The sequence below is a fragment of the Dreissena polymorpha genome, chromosome 13 (assembly GCF_020536995.1).
Source record: "Dreissena polymorpha isolate Duluth1 chromosome 13, UMN_Dpol_1.0, whole genome shotgun sequence".
Lineage (NCBI taxonomy): Eukaryota > Metazoa > Mollusca > Bivalvia > Myida > Dreissenidae > Dreissena > Dreissena polymorpha.
The window spans coordinates 10,124,345-10,140,179 of record NC_068367.1 but is presented as its reverse complement, the minus strand read 5'-3'; the positions used below and the strand labels follow the sequence as shown (position 1 = coordinate 10,140,179).

The 15,835-nt window shown below is 36.7% G+C and overlaps 1 protein-coding gene across 1 annotated transcript in view; it reads left to right on the top strand.

Moving 5' to 3' along the window:
• LOC127855933 (uncharacterized) overlaps window positions 1–14,303 on the top strand; it is a 16,588-nt gene extending 2,285 nt beyond the window's left edge. The window contains exons 4-11 of the mRNA XM_052391849.1: window positions 1,113–1,178; window positions 1,729–1,855; window positions 2,858–2,944; window positions 5,938–6,057; window positions 6,305–6,447; window positions 8,036–8,101; window positions 8,986–9,112; window positions 13,978–14,303. Of these exons, the coding sequence (XP_052247809.1) occupies window positions 1,113–1,178; window positions 1,729–1,855; window positions 2,858–2,944; window positions 5,938–6,057; window positions 6,305–6,447; window positions 8,036–8,101; window positions 8,986–9,112; window positions 13,978–14,303 (1,062 nt within the window). The remainder of the gene's footprint in view (window positions 1–1,112; window positions 1,179–1,728; window positions 1,856–2,857; window positions 2,945–5,937; window positions 6,058–6,304; window positions 6,448–8,035; window positions 8,102–8,985; window positions 9,113–13,977) is intronic.
• Window positions 14,304–15,835: the final 1,532 nt, after the last annotated feature.

Genomic DNA, 15,835 nt, shown 5'->3' with positions numbered 1-15,835 from the left:
AATATAAATAATATATAAAAGAAGTGTAGTTGCAAACATGTATATTAATGTTTAATTGGTTTGTTTACTTATATTTAACATGCGATTACATTCCTGAAGAATTGAATCGAGAACAATGTTTCCATTAACGCTAAAATTAGTCAATTTGATAAACAATTGCGCTTCAACAAAATAGATTAACAGAGATATGATCAAAACGCGATTAATTGTATGTTCACAGGATACCTGATTAAGCATGAGCATCACAGAAACGACGATTTTTGATGAGAAATATTTTTAAGATCGAACAATTTGTCTTGATAACGTATTTCAATTTTTGTACGAGCACGTTGTTCATTTTAGTAGTAATATCCATATTTAACATTTTTATAGAATTTTGCATTGAATCATCATCGTCATCATCATCATCATCATCATCATCATCATCATCATCATCATCATCATCATCATCATCATCATCATCATCATCAACATCATCATCATCGTCATCGTCATCGTCATCGTCATCGTCATCGTCATCGTCATCGTCATCGTCATCATCATCATAATCATCATCATCATCATCATCATCATCATCATCATCATCATCATCATCATCATCATCATCATCATCATCATCATCATCATCATCATCATCACCATCATCATCATCATCATCATCATCATCATCATCATCATCATCATCATCATCATCATCATCATCATCATCATCATCATCATCATCATCATCATCATCATCATCATCATCATCATCATCATCATTATCATCATCATCAGCATAATCATCATCATCATCATCATCATCATCATCATCATCATCATCATCATCATCATCATCGTCATCATCATTATTATAAATATTAATAATAAAACTATTATTAGTAGTAGTGTTACATTATGATTGCTATCATTATTTTAAATATTATATTTAAGTGCTTAATATGCGTAGTTGACAATTGCAAAATAATTCAAAAGAACAAAAGCCGAGTAATTAATCATTTAATCATGGTGGTGGGAAGATTTGTATGTCGGTTTTACTCATAATTAAGTTACAAAATCTTTAAAAAGGTTCGAATTTTCCATTTAGTGCAAAAACTAATTTTTGTTTGCAGGGAAATATACTTTCCAGCTCTTCGTTCCAATGGTTTTGGGTCTCTTGGAACGGCGGCTGTGTGAAGGTCAGAAACAATGCATTTACATGCAATAGTTCTTATAAGTGTAAAGCACAATTGTTGATTTCAAAAACATTGAAACTTACACTTTTCAACGAAATTGTTAAAACATCATATAGTCATTATCTTAATACCTAATTGTTTCAAACTACAATATGTATACTGTTTGATTGGATGTTTAAGTCAAAGTAAAAATTACAATGCGAGTTTGAAGCTAGTACTGATTGTTAAAAGTGTTTGATCCATTGTATAACTCTATACCTCAAATATGTGTGTAAACAGAGGGTTATCTCAGAACAAGTTTGTCACCTCATAACTTAATTTTGCCGGATTGTTTTTGTTATTTTATAGCTGCAGAAATTCATGTTAAATGCGAAAGTTATCATGGGGTCAATAACATTATGCTTACACATAATTAGTATAGCTTCATTTTATCACAAGGACAGGGCTTACAAGGGTATTATCTTGTCCTTATCTTTGAGCAACCCTTTTTAACAATACTGAAAGTGCTTGTCAAGTGAGAATCGAATCAATAGCCATTCCAAATTGTTGTTAGGTTGGCAAGGGCTCCACAGTAGGTGGCTCTCAGATAATGCAGTGGTGCGGACTTAACTACAACATTAACGGCATCCGCTTTAGCTACGGCTATGGCAGCGGAGGCACGTTCATAATCCCTTTCTCGAGTGAGTTTTTGCGCAAATTTCTCAAGACGTATCTTATTTTAACAATATCGATGCTTTAACGCCAATATAACTAAACACAACTTTATATATATTGCCTGCCATTATTAAGCACAAATACACATTTAATAGTGTAATTAAGTAATGAGCCCATATGAAATGGGAGTCCGGTTATCTTAACAATGGTTTATGAAGCCGTTGTTCAAAAAATGATTTATGAACCCAAATTAATATGCATCAAGAAAGTTTTTGTAGGACTTCATTCAATCACATAATTTTACGTCCATTTCATATATTACAAACTTAAGACCGTCTTGTAATAACTGTGATTGTTGACTGGCGGCAGATAAAGTAGAAAAGGCGAAGAACAACATATTAATTTAACGCATTTTCGACGATATAAGCCCGTTTGCAGACTTTTAAACGCGTATTATTAAGTTCATATCAATTTCATAATGCAATTATTTCTTATTCACAACATGTTAAGAATGTTTGGCTCATATTTAAATTGTTCTTTGCAATTTAGGCCATTAAAAGCACAAACCAATATTTACGTAAAGATTTATAGTGCGCACTTATACAAGTCGAAGGTAACCATAAAAGCCAATTAAAATGTAATATGGGCGCAGATTAAACGATTCATTAATTCTGCAGGCATACAAGCTGCTACGAAAAATGTCATTTTGCAGATTAAACCGTGTATGTTATGTTAAGGTTCACCTGTCTCGATGCCGAATGAAATGGCGTTCAAATATGTGAATTAGTGCAAATGCGACGATTTCATAGAAGCAGGTTAAACGGTGTACATTACTCATACTATGCAATATTGAACAGTTAAGTCATTGTCTTACCAGATATAACTATGTTTTGTTTGTAGAATGACATTATGATTAATGAGCATCATTCTTCAATAAATATGGACATACACTAAAAGTGTAACTTTCCTTTAGTATACCATTTGAAATCTAGCCGCATATAAAACACATTGCACTTTTCTTTACTTAGCCCACTCTTCGCCTCACCACGACTCCTCCAAGACGTCCGATACCATGAGCCATAGTCATTTCGGCACGTCCAAGAGCTCTCACAATGGTAATTATTATAGCAGAGTAAATACTCTGTATGTGTAATGTTATGTGATAGTTGTGTAAAACATGCTTTGCACGCGATGTATGCTCGGTTCGAGCTTGCGTTCAACTGCATGGCTGAATACACGTTTGGCTTCATGACGTCGATTCGTGTGATTACGTAAATTCGGGTTAAGATTTTTGAGCCCTTGATTAGAATTTTCCGTCCGGGGTATGGAGCTTATGCACTATGCAGTCACTTGTCATCGAGTATTGCCCCGTCTTTTATTTTTATCGCAACACCTAAAATAAAACTTTCGGTAACAAACATAACAATAAAACATGACATAATTAGGTCGCTTTTAAAGTTTAAATTGACGGTCACACTTTTAACGTATTGTCGATTTCGCCTTTTCGTATTCCTGTTGATACCCGTATGGTATCTGGCGCATTGTCTTGACTTGCAGGCGGTTTGTCTTGATAACGTTGTTAATACTGTCAAGATGTATTCCGTGGATCATATGCTTAACGTCTTAAATGTGTATTTATAAGATATACTAGTTCGTGACGATAAAAAATACATGTATCTAAAATAGTATACATATAACTTATGGCCTTACTTATAAAAGACTTGGGTTGATGATGTAACAAATTCGCGTTTTATAACCTTAATTATTAATTAGCATGTATGGATACAAACATGATATAGAAGAACACGTGACTTAAGAATAGTGTTAAATCTTAATAACATGTACATCCATTAAATTCACGGAAACACATACTGGAAAATTGTGCTAAAGTATGAACCTGCTACGCGTAAAAGGTATGTAATAAAGATGATAAAACACGGCAACGGTGTGCCATGTTGCCGTACTGGCATACCTTCTATTGTCCGGTCCCTTGTCAAGGTGTTACATTACAGAGAAACATGTTTCTTTGCTGTGAACAGTGCTTGCTTTTGTTATTAAAACACATATACAATTAATGACCACTAGTCGTGAACATAGTGACTTTGACAAATTGTGTATACGATTAAGAAAGTGAGTTTTTGTATTGTGTATATGACATGTTAGTCGATTAAAAACTGCCATTTTAAGAGTATGAGTAATCTAACGTCATATTAATCGATCTGCACTGCAAAAAAAATTCAGCACACATTTCAGAAGAAATGGTCTAAATATGTATGTGGATTGTGTCACAATATATTATTATTTGATAAATTACACAAAACTGAAGAGATATGATTTCCACAATTTTGAAAATTCGCGTTATTGCGCAGGGTTTTCATTATTTAAATATCCCGGAATTATTCAGAATTTTTTGCCAACAAACAAAAAGGCTCCGTACATAAATTTTGAAGACTAATGCAAACTTAAGTTCCTTCTTTTTCAATAGAACTTAGTATATATGCCTTGTTAGAGTATTTATGTAATACGATGCTGTCCGGTAATCTTGCGCAGTTAAGGGTCAATTGGTTTAAAAACATGTTCTTTTATAAATTGACAACATAATATCTAAATTTATTATGGAAATAATAAATTCATGTGCTTATTAACACAAAAATATCTGATTAATTCAGTGAAGAACTGTCCGATTTGATTTCAAAACAAACATGACCCACCTCATTTTCAAACTATCAGTGTCCGGTAATCTTGCGCACTTTCTGTAATGACCTCGTTTTGGCAAAATTTTAGACATATGGTGTCCAATTATTGACAAAAAACATTTCAGAAAAATATTTTAAAAATCAGTTTGTAAAACCATTGAAATTAAATGTGGATTTCTAGTGCAGTTTTTGTTCACTACAAATCAACAAATAATATAGTCACTAGTAATAGTGTACACTTAATAAAAAAGTACCGGTATGCGTGAAAAAATGTTTATGCATAACGGGTTTGATTTTACCACGATCATGCTTCCATAGTTTACAGAAAATGTCAAAACTAGGCCATTGCGCATGCGGAGATCATACCAAATTGGTTTGACAGACTGGCGGGAAATAATGACTACGGGAAATAATTGACTATGTCGGTCTGATGCGATATATTTTCATGGCCAAAAATACCATAACTGATCGGATATTGTGCAAGGGAATGCTAAATTACATGTTGGATTTATAAATTCTTAATTTAAAGTATGAAAACGCAAAAGACTGCAGGGAATGTGTGATTCATTTCGAATTTTTCGTAAGTGGGCCAGTGTTTACGATGTATAGATAGGGAGGACGCAACCGGTGTTTAAATGTAATGATCGAATTTTATTTTGCATAGAATACGTACCTTTTAAATCCGTTAATTATTAAAAATGTGAAATTCCATCTTTCATCACTAAAGAAAATCATTTGTCGTCTGCGAGATTCGCAAATGCGAAGTGCGCAAGATTACCGGACGCGCAAGATTACCGGACTTAACTGTACCTCGCGTTTAACAGGAGTCATGCAAATCGGTCGTTCATAAGAATCCTTGTCTTTCGTAATGATAATCAGCATCACATGATATTAATCTCGATATACATTATTGCACATTTGGATTCACTTAAGACACCACGTTTTCGAAACATTACGACTATAATACTGTGGGTAATTAGCATATTATTGTTTTGATGTAAGCACAGTAGGCTTTAGGGGTGTTTGAATAGACGATAACACCTTTACAAGGTATAATGCAATCAACGAATTCACCATCCAAGCTATAGCCCGATTTGATGATAACGAAACTTAATTCAAAATGACACTAATCATGTGTAATCCGTTGGAAACCGGCGTTTATGTTACATTTCGTTAATATTATAACAATAAGTATATGTTAATAGTTTATAGTTGGGTCGGAAAAATACCGATCTCTTTATTTATTTAAAATATGTCATATAATCATTTCAGCGCTGGTTCTTTTTTTTACGATTACTCTTATTATGAGAATTTGTTATGTTTTCTTCACGCGTAGTTATGGAATATGACGCCATATACAGATTCGACGTAAGAATTACTTTAATCAAGTGCCTATTACAATTCTTCAACAGGCAGGAGTCTTACGTATAATTGTCCTGTTAGAAGCGGCGGGGTCGACTATAGACAGTTCAATCCCTGCAACGATGGGCTCAAGATTAACACCATCACCAGCCTGGCCTTTCAGACCAAGGGTAAATTTTCAACACAAACATCAGAATTTTTACGATATTATAATGTAACAAATTTAATGATTCTTGACTCATCTTTGAGACCCGGGGTGAATACAAAACAAAATATCTTTAGAAGTTTCGAAAATATTTGCACTGTAAAATGATACAATTCAAGCTACTGGCTAAACTTTCTTAAGTAACAAAGCGGTGGGCTATTTTTACAATTATTTCGTGTTTAAACATATCAATTCATTGACTTGTGTTTTAGGAAACAATGACGCTCACATCCTTCTTCAAAACAATGCCAACGACTTTGATAACAAAGTGGTAGAGATAGTCATCGGTGGGTGGAGTAACACAAAATCTGTCATCAGAAACCAACAGCAAGGCCCTCTTTTGTGCAGTTACGAGGTAAGCCAATCTTGTATTCTTCTAAACCAAGAGTTCGAAACATATTAACTCTATTTACAACGGAAATTTGACCAGTATAATTGCGTCGACGTCATTGCGACGTTGGGATACTTATTAGCTAAGAAAAGCATACCTCGATCGGCTTCACGTCACTATAAATGGAATGCTTGAACGTGACAATTTGTTATGTTATACATACTGCACTAAAATAAAAAAAGTCGACAGAAGTACTTGTTACTTTATTGCACCTTTCTTTCTTGTTCGTTAATTTACAGAGGCCCTTTTAAAGCTTCATTATCACAGATTGTCCTTCTTCTTCGAACACAGTGAATATTAACATGTTCTTTTAATCTTTATTCTTATTTGATTATATACGAGCATAACCCATTTACTTGTTGTAAACGTTTACCGTAGATAACGTGTTGATGAACTTTACATAATTTCCAAAATCATTTCGTAAACAGATGAATATGAATAATATTATAAACGAAACTTAGGCACACACATGTATAATAAGGTTTCATTGATATTTTATTTATTTGAAAAGTGAGATCAAACTCATTAAAAATTTAATCGAGGAACAATATTTTCACCAATTCCCAAATTTGATACACAGCTGCGCTGTAACAAAAGTAATCGAGATTTGATCAGAAAGCGATTAATTGTATGTTCTCAAGAAACCTTATAGTCACGCGCAACACAGGAACGACGGGTTTTGATGCAATATTTTTAAGATCGAAAAATTTGGCTTGAAGGCTTATTTCAATGGTACGTTCAATGTCTTGATCAAGCGTCAAATAAAATTAAAAATAAACGACAAGCCTTCCATAAAATATGTTAAATGTAAATTACATTCAAATCATCAGTATAAATTACTAATAAACTACAAGTGACCAAGCGATACGTTATATTATTTTACCTCGGTCGAAAAATTAAAATTCTTAGCATGAATGTTTAGCAATATGTAAACGGGGCATGTATTCATCAAACAGTTCTTAGACTTAAGTCTAAGAATAAACGAATATTCTTAACATTTTTATATTAAAGAGCTGCGTTATTTTTTAGTCAAACTTGGCGTTAACCACCTCTATCTACATCATTCTCCATTAAAACAGTTTTGATAATTACAAAATCACCAGTTGTAGACTATACATATTCAAATACTGATCATAGTTTTCTTGATTCGAACTCTTTTCTTTATTCTTAAGTCTAAGAATCGGTTGGTGAACACGGGCCCTCATACGATGACATTTTGAAGGTTGTTCTTGCATATATAAAACTGTATCATATAATTTTTAGTGAGGGGAATACATCTTTGTATGAGAACATTTTTAATTTCAGTAATTATATCCATATTTAACAATTTTATATAATTGTACATATTATTATTATTATTATTATCATCATCATTATGCTTAATATGCGTATAATAAAATTGCCAAATGAATAAAAAGAAAAAAAGCCGAGAAATTAATCATTAAATCATGCTGGTGTGAAGACTTGTTCGTCGGCTTTCTCATAATTAAACTGAAACATCCAGAAGGGTTTCGTATTTGCAATCAATAAGATTAACTATTTGTGTTTGCAGGGAAATATACTTTCTGGCTCTTCCTTCCGATGGTTTTGGGTATCTTGGAGCAGTGGCTGTGTTAAGGTCAGAAATAATGCATTTACATGCAATACTTCTTATTACCTGAAAAGCAAAAGTGTTGATTTCAAATACATTTCAACTTACGCTTTTGAACGAAATTGTTAAAAACATCCTAGAGCCGTTTAACATAATACCTAATTATTTCAAACTACAACATGTTTACTATTTGATTTGGTGTTTAACTCAAAGTAAAAATTACGATCCGAGTTTCAAGCGTGATCTGATAATTAAAAGTTTTTGATTCATTTTATAACTCTAAACCTCAAATATATTTGCGTGCAAAAAGGGTTACATCGAAACAAGCCTGTCACCTCATTACTTAATTTAAGCGGATGTGTTATCTTATCTTAAAGCTGAAGAAATATTTGCGTGTAAGGATTAATTCAATTAAAGTGTGTCATCCCAATACTTAATTTTACCGGATGTTTTATGTTATTTTGTAGCTGAAGACACAATTGTTTAATTCGAACGTTATCATGGGGTCAATTACAATATGCTTACACATAATTATTGTAGCTTCATTAAATCACAAGGCTTGGGCTTATAAAGGTTTCCTCTAGTCCGTATCTTTAAGAAATCATGTTTAACCCTTTACAACTAATATACGTATTTTCACGCATTGGTAGTGCTTTAAGAAGTTAAATTTCCTTAAAGATCTTTCTTTTTAGATTCAAATGTTTGAGGCTTAATCTCTAAACCATTAGAAAATGATGAGCAGCATACAGCATAACACCTGAACAGACTACGAGTAGCATTTCCACTTTGGCTCTGAGTGGGAATGGGTTCAAGATACTGAAAGTGCTTGTCGAGTGAGAATTGAATCAAGGACCTCCATATTGCTAGGCATACACACAATCCTTTGCGCAAAATTACAATTTTGTTTTTAGGTTGGCAAGGGCTCCACCGTAGGCGGATCGCAGATTATGCAGTGGTGTGGACTTAACTACAACATTAACGGCATCCGCTTCAGCTACGGCTATGGCAGCGGAGGAACGTTCATAATCCCTCTATCGAGTAAGTATATGTGCCAATTTCTAAAGACGTATATTATTTAAAGAATATCGATACTCTTACGCCAATCTAACTGAACACAACTTTATATATATTGCATCTGCCATTATTAAGCATCGCTTGAGTAATAACATATGATGTTCATGCGCTCATAAGGTTTACATTTTCGTTATGAAAGTAATAAGCCAATATAAATTTACATACAGATAATGATAATACATTCATGAAAGTTTTCGTTTCTTTAAATAATTTATGCCAACTTTTTTATATGCATGAATACAATCTTTACATGACTTAATTGCATTATAGCTAAACAAATTTCGTATATTAAGTATTTTTAACCATGTTTTTAAACTTAAAATTCGACTGGGCACAGCTTAAGTGATAGCCATAATTATTATGACAAAATATATCCGTATAACCCCGTTGACAGTTCCCCGATACAATAACGACGATACAAAACCATTTTGAACATTTGTGGACGTATATACATCAGGACTAATCAATGCCATCATGCAATTACGACCTATCCGTACCAAGTGAAGATTTTGTGGAAGCAGATATATACTGATCGATAACTTTTAAAATGCACTTTAGGCCATTTCGATGAAAGAAAGTCGAATATTTACTATGGCGAAGATTTAAAGCAGGTACTTATACAATGCAAATGTCACGGTGAAATCCATTTAAAATGTCAGTATGCAGTGAATGTGTTTTGTTACTTATAGAACTCAATACAACGTCTAATTCCGTGAAATGGTATGAACGCGGATTAAAAAGTGTGCATAGCTGTACACAGAAATGAAATATGTAAAAGCTCCAGTTGAAGGTTTGATGGGTGCAGTTTAGAAGGGGTTTGAGAACTTCTATCATGGGATCAAGGTCATCTATGAACAAATTAATGTTGGCGGAGGGCATATTTGTATGTGTACATAACGTCTCAAGCATAAATATGACCTTTAAATCAAATTTTGAATAAATGTTTTCAACCGACAAGTAAAACTTTTTTTTAATTACGTAATTACGTAAGCGCCACCAGAATTTTTACGAACATTTGGTGGGGTTCATGACTTATATAATTCAATGAAGATCGCAATAGATAATGTCAATGGTAAATGGGCGAAGATTATATTGGTCTAAGGACTTGCATAACCCACTTTAATCGTAGCAGGTTAGTAGGTGCTTGTACATGTTATATTCCAGCTGAGACCGTGTTTGCCGTGGCGGGTTAGTAGGGGCTTGTACATGCTCTAACCAAGCTGAGACCGTGTCTGCCGTAGCGAGTTAGTAGGGGCTTGTACATGCTCTAACCCAGCTGAGACCGTGTATGCCGTAGCGGGTAAAAGGGGCATGTACATGCTCTAACCCAGTTGAGACCGTGTATGCCGTAGCGCGTTAGTAGGGGCTTGTACAAGCTCTAACCCAAATGAGACGGTGTATGCCGTAGCGGGTTAGTAGGGGCTTGTACATGCTCTTACCCTGCTGAGACCGTGTATGCCGTAGCGAGTTAGTAGGGGCTTGTACATGCTCTAACCCAGCTGAGACCGTGTATGCCGTAGCGGGTTAGTAGGGGCTTGTACATGCTCTAACCCAGCTGAGACCGTGTATGCCGTAGCGGGTTAGTAGGGGCTTGTACATGCTCTAACCGAGCTGAGACAGTGTATGCCGTAGCGGGTTAGTACGGGCTTGAACATGCTCTAACCGAGCTGAGACCGTGTATACCGTAGCGGGTTAGTAGGGGCTTGTACATGCTCTCACCCAGCTGAGACCGTATATGTCGGAGCGGGTTAGTAGGGGCTTGTACATGCTCTATACCAGCTGAGACCGTGTATGCCGCAGCGGAATAGTATGGGCTTTTACATGCTCTAATCCAGCTGAGCCCGTACGGTAAGTATATACCTCACCATCTTTTAATTTAGTTTATTGTCTTTGATGCGGATCGAATACGGTGCTTGGAGGCTGTATAATCTTCTGCAACAACACTGAAAAACACAATACACACAATGGGTAATAAAGTTGTTAACAATTAGCGCTTATCATTACAATTCTACCTAAACGAAGTCAACGCAGTCGATACAGCGGTACTGCTTTCGCGTTTTAGATCAATATCACGTGTCCGTTTAGTACACTGTGTAATCTACACCCTTTTGTGTCAAAACCGGATTTATCTTGATTACGTTACAGACGGAGTATGTATTCGTGGATTACGTTGGATTTTAGTGCCTCATGCCTTTGGTTATTCAATCTTAATTTGTTCAAATATGGGACATAATTGTTCGTTTGGATCTTGAATTTGTCAATCGGTCGACTGACGAAATATAGGAAAATTAATGCCTGACGATATATAATGGTTTCACAGTAGTAGGGGCTTGTACATGCTCTAACCGAGCTGAGACCGTGTATGCCGTAGCGGGTTAGTAGGGCCTTGTACATGGTCTAACCCATCTGAGACCGTGTATGCCGTAGCGGGTAAGAAGGGGTTTGTACATGGTCGAACCCAGCTGAGACCGTGTATGCCGTAGCGGGTTAGTAGGGGCTTGTACATGGTCTAACCCAGCTGTGACCGTGTATCCCGGAGCGGGTTAGTAGGGGCTTGTACATGCTCTATACCAGCTGAGACCGTGTATGCCGCAGCGGAATAGTATGGGCTTTTACATGCTCAAATCCAGCTGATCCGTGTATGCCATAGCGGGCTAGTAGGTTTTTTTACATGCTTTAACCCAGCTGAGACCGTGTATGCCGTAGCGGGTTAGTAGGGGCTTGTACATGCTCTAACCCAGTTGAGACGGTGTTTTCCGTAGCGGGTTAGTAGGGGCTTGTACATAATCTAACCCAGTTGAGACCGTGTATTTCGTAGCGGGTTAGTAGGGGCTTGTACATGCTCTTACCCAGCTTAGACCGTGTATGCTGGAGCGGGTTAGTAGGGGTTTGTTCATGCTCTTATCCATTTGAGACTGTGTATGCTGTAGCAGGTTAGTTCGGGCTTGTAAATGCTGTAACCCAGCTGAGACAGTGTATGTCTTAGCGGGTTTACATGGGCTTGTACATGCTCTAAACCAGCTGAGACCGTGTATGCCGGAGCGGGTTAGTAGGGGCTTGTACATTCTGAAACCCAGTTGAAACCGTGTATGCCATAGCGGGCTAGTAGGGGTCTTTACATGCTTTTACCCAGCTGAGACCGTGCATGCCATAGCGGGTTAGTAGGGGCTTGTACATGCTCTTACCCAACTGAGACCGTGTATGCCGGAGCGGGTTAGTAGGGGCTTGTTCATGCTCTTATCCAGTTGAGACTATGTATGCTGTAGCAGGTTAGTTCGGGCTTGTAAATGCTGTAACCCAGCTGAGACCATGTATGCAGTAGCGGGTTTATAGGGGCTTGTACATGCTCTAACCCAGATGAGACCGTGTATGCCGGAGCGGGTTAGTAGGGGCTTGTACATTCTGTAACCCATTTGAGACCGTGTATACCGTAGCGGGTTAGTAGGGGCTTGTACATGCTCTAACCCAGCTGAGACCGTGTATTCCGTAGCGGGTTAGTAGGGCCTTGTACATGCTCAAACCCAGCTGAGACCGTGTATGCCGTAGCGGGCTAGTAGGGGCTTGTACATGCTCTAACCCAGTTGAGACCGTGTATGCCTTAGTAGGTTAATAGGCGTTTGTACATGCTCCAACCCAGTTGTGACCGTGTATGCCGTAGCCGGCTATTAGGGGCTTGCACATGATCTAACCAAACTGAGACCGTGTATGCCGTAGCGCTTAGTAAGGACTTTTACAAGCTCAAACCCAGCTGAAACCGTGTATGCCGTAGCGGATTAGTAGGGGCTTGTACATGCTCTTACCCAGTTGAGACCGTGTATGCAAAAGCAGGTTAGTAGGGGCTTGTACATGCTCTACTCAGCTGAGATCGTGTATGCCGTATCAGATAAGTAAGGGTTTGTTCATGCTCTAACCACGTTGAGACCGTGTATGCCGTAGCAGGTAAGTAGGGGCTTGTACATGCTCTCACCCAGTTGAGACCGTGTATGCCGTAGCAGGTAAGTAGGGGCTTGTACATGCTCTAACCCAATTGAGGCCGTGTATGCCGTAGCAGGTAAGTAGGGGCTTGTACATGCTCTAACCCAGCAAATTCCGTGTATGCCGCATCAGGTTGTTGGAGGCTTGTACATGATCTAACCCAATTGAGACCGTGTATGCCGTAGCAGGTAAGTAGGGGATTGTACATGCTCTAACCCAAATGAGACCGTGTATGCCGTAGCAGGTTAATAGGGGCTTGTTCATGCTCTTACCCAGTTGAAAAGTTTATTCTCTTTGAATGTTGTATAGATGCAAATTGTCGTAGCGTAAATACGATTATTTAGCCCATTGCGATGTGTTAATGCACGCAACAAATAAAGTGTGTTGACGTCCACGATGCTCGAAAGCGTTACAGCCTTTCCGGTATTAGTGTTAGGGATGCAAGTGGTTACAGAAAAATTAACCGGTTAACCTTTTTATGTAACCGGTGTTTAACCGGTTAACCGAAAAAACATTTAGTAGTAAACATGATTAAGTATACGTTAAACATGTCATAGCGCTCGTATTAGTCATAATTATATTTACATGCTGCACGTTATTTCAACTAGGCGAAACCGCAAGTTGGCATTATGTCGCAAGCGAAAATTAAAGTCGTACCAATAGTTCCATGGAAAAAGCATAATCAAAACTTGTTTCAGGTTAACTTTTTCCCGAACATGTAACCGGTTAAATGGTCGTTTCGGTTTCTTGCATCCCTAAAAGAGATATAAACTCACATTTATTTGGTCACAGTGTTTCATAAACCTGTTTGAAATCGGGTCGCATAATTAATACATTGCTCTTTTATGTTGTAGCACACTCTTCTTCTCACCACTCTTCGTCACACCACTCTTCGTCACACCACGACACCTCCAAATCATCCAAGGCTTCCGGTACCTCGGAACACAGTCACTCCAGCTCGACGAAGTCTAGGAAGTACGTTACGATAGACTGTGACAGCTGGAATTTTGAGTACCAGGTTTGTAACGTCCCCGGTGCGAAGTCAATCAATAACGTCCGGCTCACTGAACAGCGCTCAAAATCCGAGTGTAAACTGAACTCCAGCTTTGGCTTTGACGGCGATCACATCTGGGTCAACAAAGGTTGCAGGGGGCGATTCAACGTCTGCTACCACTCATAGTTCGCTGCTTTACGATTATAACTTAACGCACGTGTGACTTTGTCAATATGCTAAATAAAACAAAATTATAAAAGAAATTCCAATTCTTTATATATACTTTAAAACTTTGTTATACCTGCAGTATGAGTTGTATAAACACCCTGTAACCAATATTGACCTATGAACGTATGCAGAGCTCAACAAATTGCCATAAACGAATAGTGTTCGTATATCTCAACACAGATTTTGACACTGAATGCCTGGTCCTATATTCTATACATACACTTATCACGTGTACATACATAACGGCAACTATATAAACATATTATGCCTTACTCGCGCAATCGTGATCTTAACAATTTACAACAATAGACAAATGCTGTAAGATCACCAAAGCTTTCTTAAAATAAAAGGTAAATCACATAACTTTTTGGGTTTATATGTTATATAAATAATTATTAACAGCTTGCGGGAATCAAAATATCCAACGAAATCGGTCGTTTCGGGAGTTAAACAATTATGATTTACACTGATAACAAACAAGCAAATTACATGACTTTTTTATTGTAATTACTGGCGTCTTCTCATTTGAATTATAAGCCGGTAGGCATTTACCATTTATCCATCTGTACTTGTTTATGCATCTGATGCTGATAAATCTACAACCATGTGTCTATGTCTATTGGTGGGACACAGCTTTTTTGTGTCCAGGTAAAAATAAAACCTGTGCAAAATAAATGTGTATCAATTGTATCTTAAAACACTCTGAAGGACTAGCGCCTTGACAACATCTTTCTTATGTACACTTTAATTGATTATGTGATGAATTGGGTAATGCGATTTGATAAACCATAGATACGTATTTCATTTTTGATCATTGCTTCATGTTTTCCTATTGAATTTGCACATTTGTATTTGATATTATTATATCTTCAACCTTATTTTTTACCACCTTAAATATAAGATGCATCTATATAACAGTAAGCTAAAAAGATATTATTTTAACAATAACTCGCTCTCTGTGGGTCTTGTTAGTATTTTACTTGGTATAAGCACCCGTATGCAAAAATGTATTGTGGGGGTGGGGTTCCGCATTGGTGCGAATGTTTTGGAGAACGATTTTTGCTTTGGATATCAATATATATATTTTTGATGAATTGTTGTATTTTTTATTTGTATTATTATATGTTTTCTCAAATACTTATCTCTGACATTTGGTGTGCGTACTATAAGGCATTTGGCGATATAATTTACACCGTGTTATTCGTACTTGTGTATTATAACAAATATGGACAGACGTATGTTTGAATATGCCAAAAACGGAATACTATGCTTACAAGACGTTGATGATGCCATGATTGATTAAAATGAAGGCGTTACAAAGTGTGTACCGATCTAAAATACAAAAGGTACATGCAAATCCATTAATCAGACAAAAACGATTACGTCGAAATACCACGCATGTTAAACACACAAACAATGTATTATACGTGATATATAAGTGTAATGCAAAACAGACAAAGGTAACGCAGGTCTGATACTAATATAAGGTC